The 17,488-nt window shown below is 44.8% G+C and overlaps 1 protein-coding gene across 1 annotated transcript in view; it reads right to left on the bottom strand.

Moving 5' to 3' along the window:
* The window catches only part of LOC144791457 (cytochrome P450 2J2-like), a 131,470-nt gene that overhangs the window by 51,284 nt on the left and 62,698 nt on the right, over window positions 1-17,488 (bottom strand). Inside the window, exon 8 of the mRNA XM_078666135.1 lies at window positions 819-960. Coding sequence (XP_078522261.1) covers window positions 819-960 — 142 coding nt within the window. The remainder of the gene's footprint in view (window positions 1-818; window positions 961-17,488) is intronic.

Below are 17,488 nucleotides of genomic sequence, written 5' to 3'. Positions count from 1 at the left end.
TGCTGTTCTTGGTTAAGGTTGGTGGATTTATTTTTTTAAAAGAGGTATCACATGCTTATTTTATTAAATTTTTACAAAAATGCATATTATTATATTTTTTAAAAGAGGTATCCATGCTTCTTCACATTGCTGGGGCAGGCCAGGCCATGAGGTGTGAGGGTGAAGGTCTGTTTTTTGGGTGATCTCAACCCTGTAGGGCAGGCCAGGGAGAGATCTGCATCTGTGAATTCCAAATATTGTGCCCGTAGTTTGGACAAATTAAACATTGGGTTATATAGTTAATATAGGTAAAAAAAGGGATTTCCTAATAGGAGTCAACCTTAAGTATAGAGGCACTACTGGGCATAAAGAGGGCATTTAAATAGCCCATCTACACCTCACAACCTAAACCTGCACACAGGTCAGCACAAACCCAACCATTGTACCGCCACGGGTGGGTGAAGCACATATAATAAACTTTGTCTTTGAGACATATCAGTACAGTCGGTTCAGTAGCCACTTTCACTTTTCGTATGATTTTTTATTTAAGTATTTTGCATGAATGATTAAGCAAGTCTGTCCTATGATAATACTTCTGTTGCACCCCTCTGCTACTACTTCTGGTGAGGCTGTGGTCCAAACGGCTGTGTGTTTAGAAAACAATAATCACAAACTAATAATGAACAAGAACAAGCTTAATATCAAAGGTCTGGTAAATCAGTGATCCTACCGTATCATCTTAAACAAAAAGAAGAGAGAACAACGGAGGATGTGAGACGGAGTGGCATGACATTATTCCATCATAACCTCCTAAATGATCTAACTTGGGTAAGGCAAACCTGCAGAGAAAGGTAAGAAGGCTTCCTTTTGAATGAAATTCCCTTCCATATCCAAGAAGTGGCCAGGATTGAACTGTTTCGGTGTCTCCCAGTGGTCAGGATCATACTGAGAAGAGTAAATATTAGCTATGATGAGAGAACCCTGCAAGAAAGGAAAAACATCTTCTCATTTGTGCTTTATGTTCTTGAGTTACAATCAACCATATATACTTTTCAACAATTAGTCTGAGACAAAATAGCTCTTACTACATTCACAATACGCTCTGCCGTAGTGACAGAATGTCTTACAGATTTGAAAGTAAACACAGAGCCTCCACAATTTTGTGGTTAATTTGCTCATAGACACTTCCGTGTTTCACACAAAAAACACATATGCCATTCTTCCTATGAACAATTCATCGATAAACGTTGTTTGATGTGCTCAAATTAAATTTTTAACTCTCCAAATACCGAAGCTTGATTTAGCACTCCATGGTGTTGTTGTGAACCTGCAGGTTTAGGAAAAACTATAATATTCAAAGCTGGTAAGTCCTAAGCAGATAAGTCCACAATTTTAGATCATTCACACTACACTAAAGCTGCCAACATTATTATATCAATTGCACAAATCTTAAAAAAAAAAAATCTTATTTATTTATTTTTTCAGTATAAAACTTTTTATTCACAAAGTGAAACCATAACATGAACATAACTAATAGAAGATAGTAAAAAGTTACAATGAAACGTATTTGGCATATGTAATGCATGCAAAGAATGATAGACATCATCATACAAAAAGCAACAGGAATGTTGATTGAATCTATATGAAGATCTTGAAAGTGAAGAAGAATCTATACAATATAGCATAAAAATGAGATAGGCAGGTAGAAGGAAGGAAACGAGAAATAGAAGAAATTAAATAGGTTCAACATGTAAAAAAATGTAAAATCTGATCTCATCAATATACAATAACAAATATAATGATAATAATAGTATTAATAAATAAATTGTAAGCATAAACCGGAAGTACTTTATGAATAATATAATATAAGTAGGGATTCAAAATTAATTTATTTGAGGAGGTTTTGTAACTTCTTCAGTAATGAAATCTCATGACGTACTTTGGAATTGAAAGCTTTTAAAAAATATTGTTAAAGGTGACCAGATCTGTTCTCTTTTAACTCCTCCGCTGTGCTGAACGTTTCACGCTGGTGCGGATCGTTCTATTGCACGGGCGGGCCGCGACGTTCAGCGGACGTGCGCAGCACTACCGAGGTAGTGCACGCGATGTCCGCTCAACGTGCGCATCACTTAACGGGTTAAATATTAACACACTAGGATTAATATAAACTCTATCTAAACTATGATTAAAACAAACATCATTACCACCAAGCTCTATCAGTAAGAATTTGAAGTAATCTGATGAAATACTACAGCAAGTAAAAGGTCTAAGAATTTAGGGGTCGATTAGGAAGGTGGTTGGAAAGCCATTCCGACAGCTGTGGTAGCAGAAATTAACTGTCCGCATATACCGCGGGAAAACTGGCGGTCAGATTAGGATGAACGCCAGAAAAATCTGACCACGGCAGACAGATTCAACGAAACTCCATCGGGACCGTCCGGCGCAGGTGAAAATCTATTTGCGGCGCACGACCAGCGGATTGATCGCACGTTAAATTAGGATACGATTTCAGTGACAGCGGAACGATCAGTTGTTTCCGACCGGAAGGACTGTTGTATTCCAACCGCGGCGGTCACTACAGGAGAGTAATGGCGGTGGAAAGCAACCACACAACAAGGCTACCAAGTGTGGCCATTAATCTGGCTCAGCCTCAAAAAACACTTAAGACACCCCAATGACACATCCCCATGGCAAATAAAATATGCAACTCCCAGGTCAACTCACACAACACACCTGACATGAATACTCCATTTTGACCCACCCACATAGCTGAGTATAAAACCAGCCGCTTCCCTGGCCAGAATCCATTGCACAACTCCACAACTGAAGGGCCCAACCCCACAGCACAAAGGAGAGGCAAATCTGCACACATCACACCCTCAAAACCACACACACACACCACCCACATCACCACAACCACCTTCACAACTGCACTTTTCACACATTTGCACATTACACACCATGTCACAGAAGAAGATGCCCAAATTCACTAATAATGAGTTCTCAGTGATGGTAGATGAGGTAATCAGAGAAGAACCACATTTGTTTGGAAGCATGATCCAAAAGACACCACTAGCCACAAAAAATCTAATGTGGGCAAGGATAGTCAACAAAGTAAATGCAGTAGGGACCACAGCGCGCACTCAGAAGGAGATCAGAAAGAGGTGGAATGACCTCAAGACCAGGGTGAAAGAGCATGCCGGCAAGAACCATGAGCTGGCTCAGAGAACTGACCGTGGCCCTCCCAGTCCACTATGACCATCCACCAAATGGGAGGAGAAGGTGCTTGCCATACACCATCCAGAGAGACTCGCAGGAATAGCCGGGTAGTGGAAGGTGGTAAGTACCAACTAATGTCTTCCATTAGACTGCTATGCACTGTCTTGCACAACTACAAGCTAAACTTTCTAGGCCCAAATGCACTCATGTGCAACACACTCATTCCATCACAGATCTAACAATTACTCCCTTTGAATCACCCCAAAGGTAGCTAGCAACATTCCCAGGGGGGAATGTGTACAGGCAGCCAGCACTACAACTCCCATCAGGCTCTCTTGTCACACAGCTGAGCAGGATGGAGCATTCCCCCACCCAGAACCATATGGCAGACACTGTATTGCTCTTTTAAAACTTACAGGGAGGTAGCCATCTTAACAGGGAGGGGGTTTGTGGTTGGGAAGGCAGCACTCCAACTCCCACCAGGCCCCCTTGTCCCACGGCTGAGCAGGATAGAGTACTCCCCCCAGACAGAACCATGTGGCAGACATTGCATTGCTCTGTTTAAACTCACAGGTAGGTAACCAACTTAACAGGAAGGTTTTTTGTGGGTGGGAAACCAACACTACAAGTCCCACCAGGCCCCCTTGTCCCACAGCTGAACAGGATGGCACACTCCCCCCAGCCAGAAACATGGGGATGACATTCCATTGTTCTCTTCACACTTTTAGGTAGATAGCCATCCTAACAGGGAGGGGGGTTGTGGCTGGGAAGGCAGCACTCTAACTCCCACCAGGCCCCTTTGTCCCACAGCTGAGCAAGGTGGTACACTCCCCCCACCCAGAACCAGGTGGTAGATACTGCATTTCTCTCTTCAAACTTACTGATAGGTAGCCATCGTGTGCTCTCTTGTCCCATCCCTGACCAGGATGGAGCACTCCCCCATCCAAGAGGCATATGTAACATATTCCCCTTTTCTGCTCCACTTCACAGAGAGGTAGCCATTCTAACCAGGATGGGTGTTTGTGGGGGGGAAGCCTGCACTCCAACTCCCTCCAGGCCCCCTTGTCCAACAGCTGAGCAGGATAGAGTACTCCCCCCCAGACAGAACCATGGGGAAGACATTGCATTGCTCTGTTTAAACTCACAGGTAGGTAACCAACTTAACAGGGAGGGGTTTTTGTGGGTGGGAAGCCAACACTACAAGTCCCAATAGGCCCCTTTGTCGCACAGCTGAGCAGGATGGAACACTCCCCTATCCAAGAGCCATGTGTAACCTATTCCCTTCCTCTGCTCCACTTCACAGGGAGATAGCCATCCAAACAGGGAGAAGGGTTTGTGGGTGGGAAGCCAGCACCACAATTCCCACCAGCCACCCTTGTCCCACAGACCAGCAGTAAGGTACACCCCTCCCACTCATAACCATGTGGCAGCAATTTCCCTCAACTGTGTCACAGAACAGGTAGGTAGACAATGCATATACCCTGCCATTCCTCTCAAAAAGCATGGAGCCATATGACCACACCAACCCTCACATATCACCCAACTTGGCATAGATCCAAAAGCCACATGCAATGTGCAGACAGCTAAGCGTGAGTAACAGTCACTAAAAACAAACTTTGACTCACCAAGTCACATGTTGAAAAAATTCAGGGCCCAATCATGCACAGCACTGAATGCTATGTGTAAGTGCCATGGTGTTAGAGCATGAAGGCCCATATGAACACTAAACATGCATGGTCAGTTGGAAAAACAAAGAAAAGTACATGAAATACAAAAGATATGCATAAGATTGCAATGGCTAGTTCTTGCTCCGATGAAACGTCTTCCATGCAGAGCAAACCAAAAAGACGCATCACATAAAGTTGATGTGCTGCAAGTCGTTAGATGGAAACATGTCCTTGTAATCACACAATCTGTACGTGGAACATGGTATCTATTTACATGTCACACCATGGACAAGTAATGTATGTACCTCCACATCATATCATGATGCTCAGTACCTTGCAGCCATACAAAGTGATATCAATATAAACTGTGTGGTGTGTCACAAGTAACATCCAAACGTCTAACACCCAGCTTGTGGAGTGCACTTCAATGACCATTTCATCTCCGTTCAACAAGAGATCCACAATCAATTGCTGCCGAACACAACACCTCCCGCAGAGCCAGTCTCCCCCCCCCTTGAACAGGAACTCTCAGATTCAGACTCCCTACGTTTCTTGGATGAGGAGCAAGAACCTGGTCCATCCGGACTGCCAGGGCGCACTACTTCCCAGGCCCCAATTTTCCCCACCACCACCACCTTAGCAACAACAACAGCACTGACCCCTGCTGCAACGAGCTGTGTGGCCTCAACTACCACCACCACCAGGGCTGCCTGCAACACTCTCCCTGCCTCAGTGGTTACCAACACCACCACACAATCTTAGGAGGGTAGGGAGTGTTTTCGGTTGCATCAAGTGCCAACGCCACAGGTCTGGGGCAGCAGGGCAGGAGGGCGGGAAACTGGGGGACAAATTCGAGAGGACACTGGGACCGAAGCCCTGGCCAACATTGCCAAAGTCCTTGGGGCATACGGGCAAATCTAGGGACATATGGGCCAGCTCATGGGTGTTCTGAGGGACATTCATGCGGCCCAAAGGACAGCTCAACTACCCTCCAGTAGTCCGCAGGATGATACTCCCACAACCACAGAGAGGGGTGAGCTGCAATAGGATGACTCCTCAGACACCGCTGAGCTTGCAGCAGTGGGCCACCTGCAAAATGCAAAAGGGGCCATCCAAAAACCACCACGGAAGAATCACATGGCTTAGTGCCATCCAAACGCCAGTCGCCGAGCCAGCCATGATGGCACCTCTGTTCCCCTTGATATTGACTTTGTTGACTATCCTTACCCATACTGCCAAGTTGATGGAAGGTGTCTGTTGGACTGTGTCACTACATCAATGTGATGACTACTCTATTGTCTCATTTACCATCACTGACAACTCATTAATTCACTTACCACCATTTTGTAAAACATCACTTTTCTGTCACAAATACTCATTGTAAATAAACAATCCTTACACACCTATATCTTTGTGTCAACTCCATGTTTACCACAGTATGTACAATGTTGACTCAGATTCCAATGTGCCAGAAGCTCTGATTGTAACGAGGCATTGAGATGGTGAAGGGACCTAGAAAAACACAAGAGAATGACATTTACTTGTCAGGTGATGGCATCACAGGTAGTACACAACACTAGTTAACAAGGTACACAAACCAGCACACATTACAATGAGCAAAAATATCAATATAGCCATCATGTGGCTGGTCATAACTACCCATGCCACAAACATCAGCCATTAGCACAGAGCCAACAACAGGCATCAGTCAAAAAGCTCTTCCAGGCCTTGTCACTACCATCAAAGACAGCAGACAATGTCACTGTTGTACAATGTCACTCACACTCAAGGGAAGTAGTTGTTGATGAGCTGTTGATGCAGCGTAACACCTTCCTTCTCTCCACTATTGTTGTCACTGGACATGTGTGGGTTTGCAGAGGGGGATCTGTTGCTCATCGTCGTCCAGGAGCAGGGGATCCCTTTGCGAAAGGCCAGGTTGTTGAACATGCAGCATGCAACTACGATCTGGCACACCTTTTGGGGAGAGTAGAGTAGTGCACCTCTGCTCTTGTCCAGACACCGGAGTCTAGACTTCAGAAGACCAAAAGTAAGCTCCACCACACGACATGCCCTCCCATGTGCATCATTGTGGCGGACTTCACCCGGGGTCCTGGGATTCCTCAGTGGGCTCAGCAACCAAGGTTGGTTGGGATATGCAGAGTCAGCTAGGTGTGAGATACACAGACCAATTTTATAATATAACAGTATCTGAGGACAGAATGTCACAAATACAGCATATTACTTGACTCTGCATACTCACCAATAATCCACGCATGCTCTGGATGCACACCGGATCACACTGTGGTATGATTCTGTTACGCAGTAAGTAGGAGTCATGTGCTAATCCTGGAAATCTGGCACAGACAGATTATCATATCCGCTTGGCATACCATTTGCACATTAATGGAATGGAAATGCTTCCTGTTCCTGTATATTTGCTCAATGCCTGTGGTGGAATGATGCCAACATGTGTGAAGTCAAAGGCGCCCACAACATTATGGATGTGGGCAAGGTCATAAAACTCACCCTCCACAGCTGCCAATTCATGTCTCCTGGGAAAATGGATGCAGCGGTCCTTGTATGTCATCATTGCGGACAGGACAACACGTGGCACCATGCTGAACATTGGTTGAAACATCCTACCTGCACTGGCCACCATGTACTGGAATGAACCAGTTGCAAAGAAATGCAGGGCCGCCATCAACTTAACTGTTGGTGTGAAAGCAGTCGGATAGGTTCTGCGAGGTCTCAGATGGGGCTTCAACTGACCACATAGGTCTTGAAGGGTAGGTCAATCCAAACGGAATTTCCGTATGATGTCCTCATCCTCCATGTCCGCCAGCAATGTGAATGGACGATGCACATTTTGTCGCCTCCTAAATAAAATGATAGTGGACACATGTCATATAAATTCCCTTATGAGATGTGTTCAACATCTTACGTCTTGACCCACACATCACCAACAATGACTGGACTAAAACAACAGATTAAAGCACAAGTCACACGCAGAGATACCTTGATCTCAAGTAATTGTACACATGTTCAGTATGTACATACTGAGTCCCCCAAAACAGATTCTGGCTATCGGAATGGAAAATGGTACGTTCTGACATCTTGTGTCACCAGCCCTGAGAGTAATTGACACAGTGACACAGCACATGTTTGAAACAGCAACAGTGCTGGCTTCTACGTAGCTGCTGTACCTGCCACACCTTCTTGCGTGAGTCGGACAGAGCACACATTTACAACACAATGAGCATAGTGTGTGTGCGCAGATCAACTATCAAAATGGTTTCAGCAATCTACACAGTTAAATAGGCATAATATCTAGTCAGTCCATCATTACTGTGGGTTGATTATCCATCTCACACATTGACATGTTTACAAATGTGAGAGTCCATTACACAACAGATCTGTGTACATGCACACAAATATCATATGTGACACGTGAGGAAGTACATGTCAATGCATGGAATCCTGTGCAATGACATGGCATGTGTAGTTATCAGTGAGTTCAATGTCACACTAGCATTGAATTTACCAATCAGGTGGCATGATTCATTGTAAGTGTCTAGTGTTCAATGTTGAGAAGTGCCCATTCGTATTGCTACAGCATGATGTGTCCATAGGCGATCATTGACAAAATATCAAGGAGCACAATATCAACCTGCCAAAATATCGATGAAAAAACGTAGAATGACAGAATATCGACTTCCTATCTACAAACAGGTAAGTACAAAAATATTGAATCCAAAATATCGTTGTAAATAACAGTTTGTTAAAATATCGAACTTTTGAAATGTCTTAAAAGTAATGAAAAATAATAAAATAATGAATATAATTAACTACAGCATACTTAAAAATACTTAAATACCCTTAAAATTAATAAATAATTAATGTAAATAAAAAAATAAAATGCATTTTTCTTTTTTAATACATATATATGTTAACGTAATAATATTACAAAATATTCAATATTTTTAGTGTTGGATAGGGGGGGTAACATTTACTTTTCACACTCCAGTGAGTGCAACTGTCGGGAAAGCGTTGGATAGCACGACGGTAAAAATGTGTATTCCCACTCCAGTGAGTGCAACAGTAAGGAAAGCATTGGATAGCGGGAGGGTAACAATTACTATTCCCACTCCAGTGAGTGCAACAGTGGGGAAAGCGTTGGATAGAGGGTAGGTAAAAATTACTAGTCCCACTCAAGTGAGTGCAACAGTAGGGAAAGTGTTGGATAGCGTAGGGGTAAAAATTACTATTCCCACTCCAGAGAGTGCAACAGTAGGGAAAGTGTACTGATTTAATAATTAAATATATACACATTAATTATGAATACCAATAAAAAATTAAGAAAAATTAATTACCAATTACAAATTATTTAATATTTAATTAATTATAAATACTAACAAATAGCTGGAGGTCCTGGTGGGCGAAGTATTTTCACAGTATGAGAGGCTAAATTATGCTCCCGATGTACTGGTAAGTGTTTCAGAATGACAGTTTGAGAGTGCTCACAGTGCTCACATGATATTGCTCTGCAGTAGTATGTGCCTGTGTGTGCAAGCTAATGTTCCTGCATCCTCGTTCTTGATGTACCATGCTCCATACATGGCCTAGTAAATATTGCACTTGACTATTTGTGGAGGATGGCAACATGGACATTTCTACAGCCCTTCTCCAGAAAGTAAAATACAAATGTAGGTGTGAGACTCAGTGACGTAAATGAGTCATACACTGCCTGGCATGCTGACTTCATGTCGATGGAGTGTGTAGCCTTATTTCCACAGAACCATTGCTGCATTGAAGGATGGGCGGGATATGCAGTTTTTTTGGAGCCACACTGTCACACTGCTGGTTTGCACAATCGAAGTCAGAAAAAACATTGCCTGGGCTATGTGATGACATAGTCCACAAGGTTGTCACATGCTCATTTGTGACATTGTAAAGATATGTCTTCCAGAGAGTAATAAAGAATGGGTGTACAAGTTTCATATTTCCCCCATGGATATGTGTGCATTATGTAAAACAGTACAATGCCTGAGTGTAACACTTTTGGTGGTAATTCACCTATGACGCATCAGAAAAATGTAATTCAGGGATATCAGCCTTCCATTGATTTCATTATGTATACTGATTCGCATATATAGGCACTGTTTGCCCTCTCATCTGGCACATGCATGTGAATGTTCTGAAGGCCCGCGCTTAACCTCAGTGTGAACCCCCCTGTCCTGCACAGAAATGAAATTGCCCAATTTGACAATGATCCATCAGTAAATGGACAGAGTGAAACATATGTGTTGCCTGCCACCCTATTTCTCAATGAGATACCGTAGGCCTCAGGATTGCACAAGACAGGACTACACCTTGTGAGAAGAGTGTGAGAATGTAAGATCATGGCCCTAAATGTGACCGCCATTACACAGGTAGCCATTCACTGGCCAAGGACATTGTGGGGTGTGCAGTGTTGGACACAGTGAGTCGGCCCCAAAACATCATTACAAATGTATTGTATGTCTTGCTCGCTCAAATACTTCATCACAGATGAGGGTCTTCTACACATTGGTGTCTGTGCTGGCACTCTGCATGTACATGAGATGCCCATGTACTGTGTCCATCCTCATACATGTATACGTTTCTATGAAAGTATTTGATGAAAGCATGCTACATGTCATGGTGTATGGCCTCTGCTCAACATTTATGTCTTGGTGTGCTCTGTTTTTTCATGCTCCTGTACTGACACACAGTGGTACATGAACCAGTGTCACTGAAACTTCCTCTTCTTGTCTCCCATGCCTGCAGCTTAAAGTCCACCAGCGTAAGGCATATGGAGGCCCATTGCACGCAAGGTGCGGGCTCTGGCTGTCTCCAACCGACGGCACATACACTGTCACAAGAGGTGGGATGACATCTGCCGGCTGAGCAAAAACATGGCAGAGATGACTCTGGGGGTGCTCCTTTGGACTAGCAGGTTTGTGCGCAGGAGCATGACACCACTAATGGCCTGCATCTTGGCAGTGACACAGCCAGAGCTGGATGGACGTTTGAGGGCCCAGCAGCAGCAAGTTGGGGATGAGTATTCTGCGAAGGGTGACTTTGGGTGTGAGTGACTGAATGTATCCCATCCCTGAGCCAGTGCAGAGATCTGTGATGTTTCTAGTGTGATGCAATGGCTTGTAAGTGGCCTCTGTGTTGAGTGCAGCTGTCATGCATTTTTGCTACATGTAGTTTCTCATGTGTTTAATACAATGACCATTGACATTGCAAGATGAGATGTGGCATTCTGACATATGTTGATTATTGGTACCATAGACATCACCTGTCAGTGAACAGCAGTGAGCATCATCTTAATGTGCTTTTGTAGATTTGTGTTGCGCACAACTTGGAAATTGTGAGAACTACACATCTGACACTAATGTGCAACTGTTGTTGTGCTCCAAAGCACAACATGGTGGATATCAGTAGCTTATGTCCATTGCAAAAGGACATTTGGGAGTCAGTATCAGTGTTGTTCCCTTAAAGTGACTCCATATGTGACAGAGACAACACGTTGAGATGTATATCTATCTCACCTACAGGCACGTAGGTATGCTTACAGAGATTAGTATGTTAGGTTACACGGAGGTACGGGCCAGCTATTTGGCTGTGTCAACGTCACATGGGTCATTAATGTCAAATATGCTTGTTTCCATGCATCTTCTGAGGATTGCATAAAGGTTGCACATGCAGAGTGCACATGGTAGAGGGCAACATGGGGGTATAATTTTTTAGTTTTGTACTTTGCTTACAAATTATGTTTGTGAGTATAGCAATATATTGAAACAACGTCTCTGACGATTGCAGCATCTACAGAGGGCATGGAAGGACAGGGGACAGACATCAGTGGTGAAGCTTCTGGCACGACTGCTACACATGAGCTCACTGGCACTAATGTGACCTGTACCTCAGAGGGGGCCAGGAGTGCCCTGGATGAATCACGCCTGGAAACACCAACCTCAGCATCATCTGACTCCAGCGGTGACTCCTCGATGTTGGCAGGCACAGGGAGTTCAAAATCTACCCTATCTTCTACCACACATCATCCAGTGTCAACCCTCTGGCTGCTACCACTAGTGCTGTCCGTGCCCAAAGCCCTAGGAAGGGTAGAGTGTCCTTCCCCTCAGGCACCGCTGCCTCTGTCTCACCTGCTGCCCTCAATGTGGAGGCGGTGGACCCTTTGCGCTAGCTGTGTGTGGGTCAGGCTGCTCTCCTGAATGCCTTCCAGGATCATGACAAGAAGTTGGCACAGGTAGTTGCCTTCATGAAGGGCATTTATTCTGACGTGGGTGGGCTATACTGTACTGTCCAGTCTCCACAGTGACAGCAGCCATTCAGCTGTCACAGGCTCCCATTCCAGCTCCAGTCCCTTCAGCAACCACTGTGCCAGTGGCACCACCTGACCACAGCCCTCAGGCGTCAAGTCCTCCACACGCAGCAAACAACATCAGCACTCCAAGCGGCACAGAGCACCAACACCATCCCCAAAACACATGACAGGCACTCAGGAGTGCAAAGGCAAAAGCCTCACATGACACTCGGGGGCATCAGGCCAAGAAGCAGGCCTCAACCTCACATCCATCGAAATCACCCCTATCCAAGGGTACTCACATCCCCACACCGGCTCCCATGGACAAACAAACAGTTGCCCTGTCTGCTGTGAAACTGGTGCATGTAAAGACTCAGCACAAACACCTCTCTAAGGCACATTCACCCATAACTTCAACTCTCACCCACACATCTGTGAAGCTGGGACAGGATAGCAAAGGACTGGTTCACCTGGACAACAGCGGATGGAGGGAAAAAGGCAAGGCCACCCCAAGCGTACCAGTAGATCCTGCAAATCCCCACTGTGAGAGCCACCTGCACCTGATACAGCTTTGGTGGAGAGTGAGGCTGTTGTGCCCACCGCACTTCCCACTCCTGCCAAGACGATTATGGGCTATTTTAATCCCAAAGTAGTTGAGACTCAACCCTCAACATTCATCCTCACACACTGTCTCACAGCAGCATGTCTCCACCTCCCCATGCCACCACACCACCCGGTCCAAGCAGCCTTCAGGCTCCCACAACCACTGATGCCTCTACCTCGGATGTATGACATTACAACGCATGCTTTTACATTGCATGCTTTTACAACGTGGTTTTTACAACGCATACCATTACAACGCATAGTGCTTTTAGGCGCTGGATAGTGAATTGTTTAATTTACTATTCCAACTCCAGTCCCCGTAGATAGTAGGGAAGGTGTTGGATAGTACATTAAACCTATTCCCTATCCTAGAGTGCCCCCAGCGCAATGCGTTGTAATGGTTTGCGTTGTAAAAGTTGCGTCGTAAAGGCACTGCGTGGTAAAAGTTGCGTTGTAAAGGTTGTTTACCCTCTACCTCAACTGGTCCTCTCTCTCCCAGGTCCAGTCCTCCAACTGGCCCAGACAATCAGCAACCTTCAAGTACAACTGACAGCCAATTCTGACGCAAAGTCCCCCTCCCAACACCATCCCTCCCACAGCGGTGCCCGCACTGCAAATCTGTATCCCCAGAGCTGTGGTGATTCCCATGGCAGTGGATGGTGTTACCCATTCCCTATGTAGTTTCTCATGCAGACATGTGCACACCGGAACTATGGACTTGCCAATGGCCTTGCTGTTTGTCACTTTAGATGCCCATTTCCTGTGCAGTTTCTCAGGCACACATATACATACTGAAATTGTACTGGCCAATGGCCTTGCTGTTTTGTACTTTTGATGCCTATCTGTGTATTATGTAGTAAAGACAGTTGCTCCCGTTGTCTGCTTTGTCAATGTCCCTGCTAAATAAAATATTTTATGTATAGGTATGGCTGCATGTGACACATGCTCTGTATGCCACTTTAACATTGCCAATTGCTTGTTTTACTTTTTCAGAGTTTGCCAGAGGTGACAAGCACTTTTGTTCTTCTTGACTCTGAGGCTTGAGGGTGCAATTATGGTTGTTTGTGATGATCTACTCTTATCCTAATCATTCTATGCTCAGCTTTGCTAAATTATACACGTCATGTTAGAATGCAATACCCCAACAGAGGTGAATTATAGCTACAGGATTACTTGCGGGGTGGCCATGGTCCATCATACCTGTGTGATCTGTCTTGATGTGTGAACAGCATTTTTGATGTGTGGTCATCTTGTGTAGGCCTGTCTTCATAGTTACATGGGTACATTTGAATATGTGACCTTGAGTAGTCATACAGTGTGAATGGGCTGCCATTATCAGTAGTGTTGATGTGTGTGTGCCCCTTCAATGTCAACTACACACATGTATGATCCAGGTAAATGGTGCCTGTGTCTTTAAATTGTCACCCATTTGCTTCAGAATGTGGGCACGTGTTGGAGTTGTAGGTTGAGCACTGTGCAGTGTGTTGGCGTGTCCTTGCACTCCTGGGGGACACCTACATTTTGTTGCTGCCAGTTGTGAGTATGCAGAATGTGACTGCCAAGTCTGTGTTGTGTTTTGTTGATCAGCCATGTGTCTTGTTTCTGTTTGTGCTCACTGTGCAGACCTGCTCAGTTACACTGACATTATTTGTGAGTTTTCTCACACATTGCTGTCCCTTGACCCATTTTTGGCTCCAGTATGGCATGTGGTATGTGGAGTCTTGCCATCCCCTATAGGTGCTTTTTGTGCTTCTCATGCCTACACATTGTTATGTGTTTGTGGACTATACACTTCTCACCTGTTCACTACTGATGTACACACCACTTAAATCTTCCACCCATGCCTTGCCAGTGTGTGAGCCTCCCCACCATTTCATAGTGTGACACTATGCTGTGTGAGGATGATCTGTGTACAGGACCAATGTGCCACTCAGACTGTTTAACAATTAGTTTCATGTTATTTTCTGCTACTGGTTTGCAGTCATGGTTGCTCATGTGCAGTGCATATGTTTGAGCATCACAGACCTCTAGTCAGGTTGTTTGCATCTGGGCTTCCCTGAGCTGTGCATCTGTGGGTGAAGGCTGAGCTGTATGTGTGTTTGCTGAGGTACTGCTACCCTTCCTGAGTGTGATGTTATCTTTGTGCTGTGATTATTTGTGTTGTGGGAGTTCATGGTGTGGCAATCAGATATGTGTGCTACTGGTTTTGTAGTTGTGAATACACTGCTTGGCGTGCATGCAGTGCTGTCAGTGTATTTACCTTGTACTTGCTTGGTGGCATCTCCCTGATGTCCAGCTGAGTTTGCTATGTATTGGATTGGTATGTGCCTCTTCTGTGTTGTTCTTGTGGAAGTATACAGTGTTTGCCTGTGTTGGCTCTTTCTGCTGACAGGTGCAATGTGTGTGATGTTCTATTTGCATGACATTGTTTGTGAGTATTTTGTGCATTGTGATACATTCTGATATGTTGCATGTGTAGTGTGCATTTCGTGTGAGTATGTCACATGCAGCAATGTGTATTCATGTTCATGAACTTATTTCGAGTGCACCATAGTGGTTTCTCCCCCTATTTTTGGCCTGTCACTTATCAGCATTGTGCATGTGCATCCTTATTGTACACTATGACACCATGTTCACTTGATGACAGGTGTGGTGTGTATGTGTGTCTTAGCTGATTTGTCCACTTGATCCCACGTATTGTCCATGATTCTTTTTGATGATGCAATTCTTGTTTGTGTTGGGGTATGGTGTCTGTGCATTTGTCCAGAGTGACAATGTTGTGTATTCCTGTTCTCTCTAGGGCCACATTGCCTTTCCACTGTTTGGCTAAACATGTCTGGGCTTTTTGGACTTCTGTTGATGTTGTTTGTGAGATTTGTGTTTGGCTATTGGTTTTGTGTCAGAATTGGTTCAGGCATCCCTGAGTGTGAGTCTGATATTTGTGGATGCACCACAGGGTGTGTGATTGGTTGTCAGTGAACTCACAGGACATCATTTGCACTATTATGTGTGTTTCTCACAGGTGTTGAGTGTTGCAAGTGTGAGGTGGGTAGAGGAGGGGTATGTATGAAGGTCCTACCTGTGTTTGACAGTCAGGGAGTGTGACAATGAGCCATGTGTGTTGTCCTGATGATATATACATGTCAAGTATGTTGACACTTATGTATGGCTGGTCACTGCATGAATTCTGACACTTCCTATCATTCCTGTGCCTATGCATGGCTTGCCTTGATGTATCCCTGAGTTGTTGCACAGAGGTCCCTGTGGTTTAATTTAACTCACTGTGCCACGCATGTCTGATTTGAGGGCCTATGGGTGGTGTGATATGTTCCTCATCTTGCATGTGATGTACACATGCTATGTGGCTTGCTCCATGGCTTTCCAGCACTGCCCACTTCATTTTTGGCTAGGCCATTTATTGTCCTTCATTGCTGTATGTGTATGTGGCAGACTGTCAGTGTGGGGTCTTTCTGAGGGACTTGACAGGCAGTGTGAACAGTTCAGTGGATGTTCATATGCAGTGTGAGTCTTCAATTTTCAATTATACACTGTTTGATTCACATGAGTGGAAGGTAGGTGTGAGGAGGAGGGTTGTCAAGCCCCTGGCCTTCTGTGCAGGGTGCTCCTCTTCACCCCTACCTTCCCAGTCAATCTACCTTGTCCTTTGATGTGTGAGGTGTGAGGTCTGGCTACAACTGGCTGACTAATTGTGCAGGGGGGCACAGGAGGACCATACAGCATGTGCCCAAATGGTTGTGTGGTGTGTACTGTGGGAAGGGTGAGGGTGGAGCCCTGTGAATCTGGGCGGACTGTCCATGCCTGGCGCAGGCCCTGCCTACTACATTGTACACAGGTTTTCAGGACATTGCAGTGATTTCGCGGTTGAGGGAGACCCGGATGCTATGGTGTGGGTTTCTATCAGGTAGGACATATGTTAGTACACTGGGGGATATGTTCCTGTCCCCACCCGAGTGTCTGATGTGGACAGGAAACGTATGTCAGCACAGGAGTTGTGTGTATGGGCATACCTGCGGTGTTGTCCGTGGTTCGAGTTTCGCTCTCTATCTCCGGGTGGCTAGATTCTCCGCTCCGGTGGGAGGGGCTGTTTGGGACATCGTGATTTGTACGGCAGATGGGACGTCATTCCCCATGGTAGTATTTCTCCTTTGGCTCCCTCCGCCGCCGTTGCAGATGGAAATTTCTGACGGTTCACGTAACTCCACAGCGGACGAAAATGGGCTATGTTTGCCCATTGTAATATGATTGACGCGAGGACCGCCGATGGAGTGCAGAAAAGGACATTTTCCCCCAGCACCGCAGATGTGTCTCCGTCTGCCATCGTAACAAGCCACTTAGATTGATAAGTTAAAATATGCCAGTCAGATAAAATACTATCAAAAAATATATTAGATATTAAATAAGCACTATTACCATTAAAAATCATCTTAAATTATTTCCAAACACTCAACCACAACACATGAATTTGCAGGCAATTAAATAACAAATGGATCAAGTCACATGACCAGCAATTATCCCGTGATGCAAGTTTCTATTTTCAATAAAAGCAAAGAAGTTATTATCAGTCTATAATATACAAAATATAATGTTTGCTTGGTATAAACAACTCTAGAGACTTTGAGTATTTTAGCCCAAATTTTGTCCCAGCAAGTTA

This window comes from Lissotriton helveticus, chromosome 11 (assembly GCF_964261635.1).
Source record: "Lissotriton helveticus chromosome 11, aLisHel1.1, whole genome shotgun sequence".
NCBI classification, from domain to species: domain Eukaryota; kingdom Metazoa; phylum Chordata; class Amphibia; order Caudata; family Salamandridae; genus Lissotriton; species Lissotriton helveticus.
This window is presented reverse-complemented; position numbering and strand designations above follow the sequence as displayed.